Consider the following 11,465-nt stretch of genomic DNA (forward strand, 5'->3'; position numbering starts at 1 on the left):
ATGGCCCTGCGGGGACCCGCTGGTGGCTGGGGGAGCCCTGTGGGGCACCGGGGTGTGCAACCCTATGGGTGGGGGCACCCACGCCACGCTGGGAACCCGGGCTTGTACTGGCCCCCTTGCCAACTCCAGCGGCTCCAGGGCCCCTCTCCTTGCCGTGGGCAGGGACCCTCCGCACTGGGGTGCCTGTGGCTGCGCCCCTCGGCAGCGTCTGCAGCTGCGAGGCCAGGGCTGGGAAGAGGAACCCCCGCGGGAGGTTGTGCAAGGAGGGACCCGCACGGGCCGGGAGGGCACGGCAGCCTCTGCGTGTCGAAATTCCACACTCTTACAGAAAAGCCCCCGGGCAGAATTCCTGACAGGGGTGATTCATCCCCCGCTGGAAGAGATGACTTTGCCTCTCCAGTAAACCCTCTTCAGCCCAGCAGAGGAAAGGGGCAGCGAGTGCCACTGTGTCCTCACAGCCACCAGTGCCCGCTGTGGGGTGACGGGGCCACCCAGAGCCCCATGGGCAGCACTGGGGGTGCCGGGCAAGCCAAGGAGGGCTGGGGGCGGCAGGGGCTGAGAGCCGCTGGGCAGGAGAGGTGGGCGCCCGGTGTGGAATCAACTCCCCAGCTCCTGTCCCTGCAGGGGCTTCTCCTGCCCTGGCTGCCACCCCAGCCTGGCATGGGCCAGTGCCACAGCCAGGTGCTTTGGGGGGACCGTCCCCCGCCGGCGAGGGCACGCGGGACAGCCCTTTCCAGGAAGCTTGCGCGAGGGCAGCCAGGCTGCAGAGTTCCCGACAGCAGCTCTGGTTTTAATAACAGCAAATCAATGGATGCCCGATTCCGGCCAGAGCAAACTCCTGCACTTCCTTCCCCGGCCTCCCCGGCCGGTGGCTTCCCTGCAGGGCAGAAATGACCAGGATGGGAGCCCTGACCTTGGTGGCTGCACGTGCGTTTCCGAGTGCCGATGGCTCACCCCTCCTGCCCTGCCTGCTTCACCCCAGCCCTGCCTGGCTCGGCTGCACCCCACGGGCAGGGGAGGCTGGGGGTCCCTGCTGCCCCTGCCCAGCCCCGCGCCGTGCCCACCCCGGGCAGGTGCTGCCCGCAGGGCTGCTCGGCAGCTGGGCATTCCCAGCTGCTCCCGGCTGCTCGCCTCCCCCAGCCCCGCGCCGTGATTCAGCCCCCCTTCCCCGCGGGGCTTGCACAAACCTCCCTGCTCTCTTTGTGCTTGTTTTGAGAACAGATTAGTCATGGCTCTTAGCTGGCTTCCAGCAAACTGCACAACAGCACCATGGAAAAACGAGAACAGCAAAGTGATGACTCAGCAGGGCTCACGCTCCCGTCCCTTGGGTGCCAACTGTCCCCTGCTCCCGTGTGGCCCTGGGCACCGGCGGGGACCACCCGGCGGATGGGGCAGCTGGGCCAGGGCGGGCGATGCAGGGGAGGAGAGCCGGGGGCAGTGCCTGCCTGGGACCAGCAATGGGCGAGCAGGGGCTGGGGAGGCACTGGCTGCGCAGGATGCTGGGTCCCCGCAGTCCCTGGGGGTGACGGGCCCTCGAACGCAGCCTCTGCCTTGTCCCCGAGCCCCCTCCTGCACCTGGCGAGTGGGTGTCCCCTCCGCCCCACCGGCACCTCACTGCCCCGAGCCCTCACTGCCACGTGTTGGCCGGAGCATCCTGCTGCCGGCAGCTCCCACTCAGTGCCCCGGCAAGGCTGCAAGGGCGCAAGGGCTGCCGCGGCACAGAGCGGCTGCCAGGCCCCCACCGGGCAGCGGCTCGACTCCCTGGAGCCGTGGGGCTGGGGAGCCCCGGTCCTGCAGGCTTGGCAGGCACCCCGGGGCACCGCAGCCCTCCTGGCCGGCACCTGCACGCCGGGGCTGTGCCGGTGACAGGAACTCCCGGGGCGGGCCCTTACCGTACCTCACACCTCACTCTGCAGCCCTTTATTGCCCTGCCTTGGCTGGCTGCCCAGCGGCACGGCGCGCTGCCAAGTCTCTGTGCCAGGTGGCTTATTGTGATCCCATGGCACTGGACACCAACTGGTGTCGGCTGCCAAGGATGAACAATGTAATTGCTGGAATTACAGTAAAGTGCTCCCATTCCCACTCGTTAAATGCTGAGACGGGGCCCTTGGGTCCTTCTAGGGAACATCTGCTCCAGCTGTGCCCTCTGCCAGCCACACGCCCCATTCTCACCCAGCGTGGCGCCGCCTCTGCCCATTGCCTCCAGCCCGGCCAGCGCAGGATGGAGCTGCTCTCTGCCAACAGGCCCTGGGACTCGCGGGACAGGCACAGCCTGCTGGGCTGGGGGGTCCTTTGGGCCCCCCGTCATTGTGCACTGGTGGGGAGGGGGCAGGTGGGCAGGGCCGGAATGGGAGCAGCAGTGCCAGCCCCGCAGATGGAGGGTCCCATGTCTGGGGAGCCCTGTCCCCAGCTGGGGACATTGTGTGTGGCATTGCCGCTGCCCGCTCCTGCGCCGGGGCCGAGGCCAGGGCTGATGCGAGGCCAAGGGATGCTCCAGGGCTGGGGTTTGGCACCTGCCCACGGCTGCTCTGCCAGGGTCATCTGAGGACTCCGCACTGTGCTGGGCAAACACACCCAAGGCAGCTGGCAGCCTGCAGCCCGGAGCACCCGCGGGGACCTCCCGTGACGTGCCGTCGGTGTGACCGTGCCCAGCAGTGACTGCAGCCGGTGGCAGGCACCTCGCCACTTGCTGCGAATGCAGGTGCAAGAGCAGCATGGGTCTGGGTCGGGGTCTCCGTCCAGGGAGCGGGAGACGGCCGGCCCCGGGGAGGGCGCAGGATGGGGTGTGCCCGTGTGCTGGCATCCTCAGCCTGTGCTGGGCACGGCCCTCCTGGGGATGGCACAGGCGGCGTGTGGCAGCGGGACCCTTGGTCCCCAGCACAGGGGCAGGGCTGGTGCTGCAGGATGTGGCCCACCGCCGTCCCCTCCCCGGCAGCCCCGGCACCGCCGGTGCTGGGCTGCTGCTCCCCCCGCCTTGGCCCTGTCCCCAGCCATGGGACGGGGCGGGGGGGCCTGCGGCTGCCATTGCCACAGCAACGCGGCTTTGTTTGAAACCTTCCTCTGAAATGTCAAGACTTTCTTCGGGCTCCAGCTGCCGCTGCCGGGATGAAAACTTCCTCCCCGGCTGTGGAAACGTGCTGGGGGGGGGTTTCCACCCTGAACGTCTGTATCAGTGTGGGCAGCGAGAGCTCTGCCCCCACGCCATGGCCGGTGGTCACAGGGAGAAGGACTGAGCCCCGGGCGAGCGCTGGAGTGGGCACGGGCTGTCAGGGGCTGCGGGTCGGTGGGAGATGCTGCTCCCTCGCAGGGTCCCGTGGGGCGGGTGAAGGGTCTGCGTCTCTCAATGCCCAGGGCGATGCTGGCCGGTGGGGCAGCAGGACCCCCGGCCCAGCGGGCAGGCGAGGGGAGCAGCGGCTGGTGGATGTGGCGCTGGGTGGGGGGGGCCGGAGCAGTGCAGCCCCGCGGAGCCGCTGATGGAAGGAGTGAGGAATCCGCAGCTGCTGGCTCCCTCCGAGCTGACTTCGGGTCTGGCTGGAGAAGCAGCAACAGAGAGGGGTTTCCATGGGGACGTACACAGGCCTCTGGGCTCGTCTGCATCCCGAAATACACCCTGGCCTGGGCACGGGGGTCCTGCTGCCGCCCCGCGCTCCCCACCTGCCCCCAGCCCTGCCTGGGCCGGGGACAGCCCGGGGCCAAGCCAGGCACGCGGTGAAGGGTCTCGGGGAAGACCCTGTGGCTCCCCTGGCCACTGAGGCTCTGCCTCTTCTGGGCCAGCCATGGGACGGGTGACCACCATCCGAGCCCCTGCCGCGGCCAGGGATCTGGTGCCGCACTGCAGGGCCGTGCTGTGTGCGCCTGCCCGGGGCAGGGGGGCAGATGGGGGGATGCCGTGGGACCAGGGGGCTCCCGTGCCAGCCCCGGGGCTGTGCCGCATAGCCTGAGCTCGTGCTTCCCGGCAGCACGCCGGGGAGCAGATGTCACAGTCCCTGCTCCCAACCGTCCCCGTGGCCCTGGCCTGCAGAGGAATTGCCATGTAAGGAGCAGGTGGTGCCATTTACAGTAAGTCCCCGGCTGCTGCACACCCCTTTCCTGCATCCTACTGGGAAACGCGGCAGTGGACGTGGGAACGTCCTGGCGCTGCAGAGCCGAGGCAGGAGGAAGTGTGCGAGGGGTGTGCCACGGGGTCGGGGTGTTCATGGCGGGCTCCCGGCCTGGATCTGCTGCCCCGGCGGCTGCCGGTGCTGCCTCTCACTGCCACCTTCCTCGGGGTGACCACTGAGTCCCAGGTGCAAGGACAGGAGAGGCTGGTGGGTGACTGGCCCCTGGGTGATGGCCTGGCCAGCCCAGAGGGATAACCCTAAGGTGTCCCGTGAGGCACCACCTCCCTCCTGCCGTGGGCTGTGGGTCATGCCCGGCCCCACGACTGGCCTGTCCTGTGGGCTCTCTCGGTGTCTTCACCGCAGCCTGCCCTGCCTGCGCATCCTCCCTGGAGGGAGCCGGCATGGCCCAGGGGGACAACAGCTCCAGGCAGGAAGGTCCCCTCCCGGCATGGCCACTGCCCCTGCGAGGGGATGGGGCTGCTCTCCACACACCGGCAGTGGGGGCAGGCTGGGGGTCCCGGTGCGGGGCTGGGGTGCCCCCGTGGGTTTGCCCTGCCTCTCAGGGATAGCCACTGGCTGTGCCCGGCTGGGCTTCGCCGCGTGGCTGGGGTACCTGCAGCAGAGCTGCGGTGCCCAGCTGAGCCCCCCCGGCTGCTGCGCTGCCTGCCCCGCCGGGGGCTGCCGGCCCGTGGCAATCGCAGGCTCCAGTTGTTTCCTGTTTTTGGGTCTGCAGATGCTGGTATGCACCAGAGCGGGTTTCCTGCACCCCCTGACCCCACAGGGTTCAGCTTCACCATCCCGGCAGACACTTCCTTCTCATGCCAGTAATGAGCCGGCAGCGTGGTGGGAAGCATCGGCGGCTGCCCCGCACCCCTCTGGGGGGGCCAGGCTGGGGCATGGCGGGGGGTTCCAGGGGCAGCAGGGCGGCTGCCTGTCCCTGCCCAACCACCTTCCTGTACCCCAGCACCTCGGCAGGCTCTCCTGTGGCCCTGCTCACTGTCACCCTGCTCCGCATGGACGCTGTCATGGCGTGGAGGAGGTGGTGGCACTGGGGACAGGCTGTGCTTACAGCTGCAGTGAGTTCTGCTGGGTCTCAGCCTGTGGCTCCCACACTGCCTGGAGAGGTGCTCGAGCCAGAAGTCTCCCCACCAGCTGGGAACTGGCCCGTCCCGCAGTCCCGTGCCGCAGACTGGCCTGGTGGGGCAGCTGGTCCGTGTAGGGGCTGCAGTTGCTTACAAGTGCCCCGGGCAGGGCAGGGGCAGTGCTGGTTTGCCCAGCCCGGCTGCGCCAGGTTTGGGTTGTTCATGCTCAGAGCAGGCAGAGTGGAGATGGTGGCCAACCCATCCTGTCCCATCCCGTCCCTGCTGGTCCCAGCTCAGCCCCAGCACAGAGGAAAGCCCGCGGGCGGCCTCAGCCTCCAGCGGGGGGAGGACGGCGCCTGGGCTCGCCACCTGGCAGGGTGCTGTGCCGGTGCCTGGTCCATGCCAGGGCTGGTGTGGCACAGTGAGACTGGGCACCCTCCTTGGCTGCTGGCTGCCCAGCTTGGTGCTGCGGCCACTTCCACACTCACTGTTGGCTGGTCCTCAGGCTGCCCCGAGTCCCTCTCTGGGGACGCAGCTGATCGCCCTGGCCGTGCAGGTGGGAGCCAGGGCCTCAGGGTGAGGGGGGCTGCGGTGTGCCCTGCTCAGTGCTGGCTCGGTGGGCAGCCACGCGGCACCTGGCTGGTGCCTGGCCCCGGGAGATGCGGGGTGGGGGGAGCTGCAGGACCGCGGTGTCCCAGCCCCGCTCATGGCCCCCTGCGTTTGTGCCCCCGTTTCCCGTCTGGCTCCCGTCACCACCAGGCAGCAACAGGGTCTCATCACCTCCGAGAATGCCTTCCCCGTCCAGGAAGCCTCTGTGGGGATGAGCTCAGCCGGCCCCGGCCGCGGGGCAGAGGGGAACTGGCTGCCTGTGACACGCTCGATCGGCCGCTTACGAAACGCGGGGCTAAGTCCGCTCGGCTTTTCTGGAGAAGGCGAGAGGTTTGTGAAACCTTCGGCAGGGATTTGCCCGTCGGCTGCCGCGTCACCGCTGCCGCGAGGTTGGGTTTATTCCAAGAAACCCGTGGGGCTGGCGGAGCTTCCCGGACTCTCGACTCAGCAGCGGGTTGCAGCACCGCCGTGGCCTGAGCGGGAGGGAAGAGGCCCCCGAACGGCGGCGTGGGGGCCCGGGGCCCTTCTGGGAAGCGGCAAAGCCGGGGCCATTCCCACAGGGCTGGGGTCCGGCCGGGGGGCTTGGGCATGGCCGCTGCGGGCAGCCTTCCCCGGAGGGCAGCTTCCCCCCACTCTGCCAGGGGACTGGGGGTGCTCAGGCCCCCCAGGGTTTGGTTCCCCGTCCCCTGCTGTGCCTTGTTCTGCCTGAGAGCTGCGAGGCCCCAGGTACCTCCCCAGAAGCTGTGAACGTGGTGGGGGCGATGGTCCCCGCCGGCCAGGGGCTGCTCTGCCCCACGGTGCGGCTCCCACCCGTTCCCTGGCACGGGGCCGGGAGTCACCGGTGCTGCCGGGAGCCCTGACGTCGGGGATGTGCCTCGGCAGGGCCTGGCGGGCGGCCACCCGTGCGCATGGACATTCCTTGCATAGCTCCAGCGGGTGCCCGGGCAGGCTACGCGGTGCTTCCTGGCAGCCCACGAGCCACGACCCGGAGAGCAGCACCAAAATAGTCACTGGGACCATGCTGTGCCTGCGAACCGAGCGGGCACATTCGCCATCCCTCTGCTCCGGGGCGATTCCTAAGGGAAGCCTTTTCCCAGCAGCTGGGGTTCCCCAGGCAGGAGCAGGGTGCAGGATGCCCAGCACGATGCTCATGGTGCCGGGGCTGGGGGTGCTGTGGGGGGGCTGGAGGGGCTGCGAAGCACAGGGTGCCCGGGCACAGCTGTTCATTGCTCCTGGGGGCTCCGCAGGGGGTTCCCCATGCTTCCTGGATGCAGGTCTCCAGCCAGGCATTGCGCTCACCTCCGTCCGTAGCTGCGGATTATTCCCGTGCCTGGTTCAGACCCTCACGGCCAATGCCATTGTGGGAAGCAAGAGCAGGGGTCAGAGCTCCCCGCTGCTGGGACACCCCCGGGGGAAATCCTCTCCTCATCCTCCTCCTCTCGTGCCCTTCCTGGGGCATCTGCTCTGGGCCAGGCTGGGGGCTGGCGGGTCGGGATCTGCGCAGCACAGCCCCAGTGGCTCAGGGATGCAACTTCTAACTCTGTGTCGTGGGGATGAGCAGGACGCAGGACCTCAGCCTCCCTGCTTATCCCCCCGCCGCCTGACCTCACTGCGCTCACAGCACAAGCGCCACAAACCCTTTTCTAACCCTGTGCCTCTCCGTGCCCCGTTCCTGCAGCTTTTCACCCCATCACACACCGTCTCCTCCTTCCCCTCCTGAAGCCGGGCTGGGGACAGGCTGAGGGACTCGCTACAGAGCGCGGTGTGGGGCTGTGCTTGGGGCTGTGCCACGGGCCAGCCTTGGCCACCAACTCAGCTCCTCCATGCCCAGGGCAAGGGGCCATGTCCTGCGGTCCAGGGACAGTTCGCAGCTGCACCACATGCCCGGAGTCAGGAGCGGGTCCTGTCCTGGCTGTCGGAGTGACGTCGTGGGGCTCAGACATACCTGAGCGCTGGGGCAGCGCTTACGCACGCCAGGCTGTGAGTCACCACGACGGGATCACCCCGGCACCGAGAATGGCTCCAGGAAGCCGGCGCTTACGTGGTGTAAACACCATCCCAGCATTGCAGCGGCCGGGGAGGGACATGCGTCACACCAGGGGGCCTGAGTGGCCTTGGGGGTGCAGGGGAGGAAACAAACCAGATCTGGTGGTTTTTTTTCATTAAAAAATAGTGCTCTTTATTATAAATTATGGAAACGCTTCCTTTCTGAATATAAATATAAATATGTGCAAAGTTTCATCTGAGTTTTGTTTGGTTGAATTTTCAAGCATGGTTTTGCTCAGCCCTCGAGGCTGGAGGTGAAGATGGAATCTTTATAAAAGACAGTGATTCACGTTGGCCTGTAAACATCCCTTAGGTTAAAAAAAAAATAAAAATAAAAAAAAGCCAGAAAAACCCAACCGCTTCTCCAGGAGGACGCAGAAAAGCGCTCGCAATACAACACGCTCCAGGGGATGCTCCCGCCACATTCCCATGGGAATCGGTGCCCACGGAGCAGTGTGTCCGGGGTCTGCGGGGAGCGGCTGGGCAGAGGTGGGGTGCAACACTTGGGAGTAACGGTCCAGCGGCAGCACCGGGTCCCCAGGAGCTCCTTGCAGAATCGGTCACGCAGCACTCAGCCGCGTCAGGACTTGCTGTTTCCTCTCTGGCTTCGCGGGACATCACCGGGACCGTTAACGCGCAGTGTCACCAAACGATGTGCAGTAACCCAGACCATGGGGCAGGGAGAATATTAAGGCTTAGTCCCCCGGAAAATGGCAACGAGGGGAAAAAGGCAGCGACCTCCAAGTCTGGGGCCTGGTGTGAAAGGAGCTTCCACCCACAAGGAGGCAGCAAGAGGTAAAGTACAGTATGGGCAAAAAACACTTTCCCCTTAAAACCGAGGAAAAGCGATCAGGCACTCGCTGGACTCCAGTGCTTTCCGTTCTCTGGTGGCAGAAGGGGGTTCTCGCCAGGATGTCCCCGGTGTGGTCCCGCCGTGGCGGTGGGGCTGCGGCTGTTGGGGCGCATGTCCCCTCGTGCCATGGGTGCCGTCCTGGCTGCCCGAGCCCCACGGGGGCTTCACCGAGGGGCTCTCCCCAGCCGCTCTCCCTGGGCACACTGTAACATCCACCGTCCGACTGGAGCAGCCTCCTTCCCCATGGAGAGGGGATGTCACGCTTCCTCGGGGTGTCCCCCAGCACAAAAGGCGCCAGGCTGTGCTGGCCACAGCCCCGAGCCCACCGTGGCTCGCCCCAGTCCCCCTCCTCTCCTTCCCAGAGGGAGAGGCTTGGCGTGCCCTGCGAGTCCCCGCGCCGGTGGGGCGTTGTGCCTGTCTGCTGCTCTTGTGCTTGTAACCTCGCTCCGCCGGCCCTTTAGAGGGGGGCATCGTACTGGTCCAGGAACTCCTTGATGGGAGCCGGCAGCTGAGTCATCTTCTCGTAGGAGTCCAGGTGCCCGTTGACGGTCTTGCGGCAGAGGTGCTGCAGGGTGGAGACGCTGGAGGAGAGCGGGCGGCTCAGCACCAGGGGGATCTTCTCGCCGCCCGAGTAGATGTAGTAGGTGCGCTTGGGGTGCAGGGTCCCCCCCGGCTGCTCGGGGACAGCGCAGGACGCGGGCGGCATGTAGTGATGTACCAGCTTGAGCACGCAGTCGAAGCGGGGCACGGGCTGGCTGCTGCGAGGGTCGCTCTGCAGGGAGAAGCTGCCGCCCTCGCACTGGATGCGCAGGTTCTTGGTGCCCGACTCCGTCTTGACGCTGAGGGTGAAGAAGTGCCGCTGGTCCGAGCTGTCCCTGATGAGGAAGGTGCCGGCCGGCTCGGCGCTCAGCAGCAGGTTGGCCTCGCCGCCCGTCACCGTGCTCCAGTAGAAGCCGCTCTCCTGCAGCTTGCGCACGGTGTTCACCACCAGCTGGTACTCGCTCTTGGAGCTGAACGTCTTGAGGCGCAGGCTGGTGTCGAGGGGGCGGCTCATCCCGGTGGCGGGGAATTTGCTGTGGGTGACCATGGCGCAGGGAGCCAGCTTTGCGCGCTCGGGGTGCTGCTGCCGGGAGCAGCGGCTGCTACACCATCACCTGCGGCAGAGGCGGCGGTGAGACACGGCACCCCCGGTCCCCGGGTCCCCCTTCCCCCCCAGGGCACCGGACTCCCCGGTCCTTGGCTACTGCCCTCCTGGGGCATCGGCATCCCCGGTCCCGGGCTATCGCCCTCCCCCACGGGGGCTCCGGCATCCCCCCGATCCCGGCTGTAGCCCCGCCAGGGCACCGGCATCCCCGGCGATCCCGCTCCCCGGGGAGCAGCGGCATCTCCGGTCCCGGGCTCTCCTCCCGCCGCGGGGCGCCGGCTCCGCTAGCCCCCGGTGATCTCCCTCCCGGGGGGACACCGACAGCCCCGGTCCCGGGCTATCCCCTCCCCCGGGGAACACCGGCATCCCCGGTGCCCGGCCATCCCTCCCCGCGGGACGCCCCGGTCCCGCTCCCCCTCCCGGAGCCCGGTCCGGCCCCGCCGTACCTGGAGCGCGGGTGCCGGGGCCGGTCTCGGCGGCGGCGGGGCCGGTTCGGCGGCAGCGGGCGGCGGCGGAGCTGCCGGGGCGGCCCGGGGAGGCCTCTTATAGCGGGCGCAGAGCCCGCCCTCGGGTTCCTGGAACTGCGCGGCTTCTTGTAACGCTGCCGGCGCCCTCCCGCCGCCCCGCCCGGCCCGGCCCGCCTCGGCGCGCCGCCAGCCTCCGCCGGCCCATTCCGGGCAGCGCGGCCGCCCCCTCCCGCTCCCCTCCGCGCTCTTTCCTTCTAAGAAGAGGAGAGTCCCGGCCGCGGCCCCCCCCGCCCGCCCGCCCCTCCCCGCCGGGGCAGCCGGGTCCGGCTCGAACGAGTGGCCCCGAGCCGGGGCGCGGGGGCAGCCCTGGGCCCCCCCGGGCAGAGGGCCCGCAGCCCCCCCCGCCCCGGGCTGTGGGACACCCCCACGGCGGTGGGCGTCCTGCCCGCGGGGAGGGTGAGAGCCGGGGAGCAGGGACGCCGGTGCCCCAGGAGGGCTCAGCGAAGCCCCCACCTCTGCTGGGGGCACTCGGGCAGACGCTCAGCCGGCCGAGGCGGTTTGAGGCCAGGGTACGCTGGAGGGGGGCTGCCGCCATGCCATGGGGCAGCAGATCCAGGTCCCCATGACACCGGCCTTTATTTCAAGTCCAATGTGCCAGGCTGCCGCCGGCCTCGGCTGCAGTCCCCAGGGGAAGAAAAACCCCCTCGATCTACACATCTGGGGACAATAAGGGGCGAATCCCCGCCGAGGCTGTGCCTGGGGGCTCCCAGGAGCCGACCAGGCCAGCAGCCACATGGGCACCGCTCCTGGGCAGCCATGCCCCATGAGGGCGGCGAGGGACGGTGGCGGCGGCCGTGGTGCCTGTGGCCAGAGCGCTGGCTCCGGGAGCCTTGGGATGCTCCGTGCGGTTGGGGTTTGGCACCCGCGCGGCCGAGGGCAGGGGCTGAGGCGCCCGTCTGCGGAGCTGTGTCGGGCCGGTGGGGAGCCGCTGGTGAGGCCCAGGAGCCGGGGGCCTCCGTCCCTCCCCTGGCCGGGTGCCACCACTGGGGCTCTGTCCCCAAGGGATTTCCTCGTCCCTTTGCCCTGGCCCCGGTCCAGCGGCCGCAGTGCCGGTGCCCCCAGAGAGCACCGTGCCCAGCCTGGCTGAGCCAAATGGCGACCATG

General features: G+C 68.5%; 1 protein-coding gene across 1 annotated transcript; it reads right to left on the reverse strand.

Annotated features, from left to right (window-relative positions):
* Positions 1-7,733: 7,733 nt before the first annotated feature.
* Positions 7,734-10,396, reverse strand: SOCS3 (suppressor of cytokine signaling 3). Its single transcript, XM_074607359.1, has 2 exons — positions 10,281-10,396; positions 7,734-9,844 (listed from the first exon to the last, which is right to left on the reverse strand). Exon 2 carries the CDS (start codon positions 9,775-9,777, stop codon positions 9,148-9,150), a length of 630 nt encoding a protein of 209 aa, XP_074463460.1. The 5' UTR covers positions 9,778-9,844; positions 10,281-10,396; the 3' UTR covers positions 7,734-9,147.
* Between the last annotated feature and the right edge of the window lie 1,069 nt (positions 10,397-11,465).

The sequence above is a fragment of the Larus michahellis genome, chromosome 14, assembly GCF_964199755.1.
Source record: "Larus michahellis chromosome 14, bLarMic1.1, whole genome shotgun sequence".
Lineage (NCBI taxonomy): Eukaryota > Metazoa > Chordata > Aves > Charadriiformes > Laridae > Larus > Larus michahellis.

What these genes read in the sequence shown, in the direction of transcription:
- SOCS3 (XM_074607359.1), bottom strand. Translation starts at nt 9,777, where the DNA reads ATGGTCACCCACAGCAAATTCCCCGCCACCGGGATGAGCCGCCCCCTC.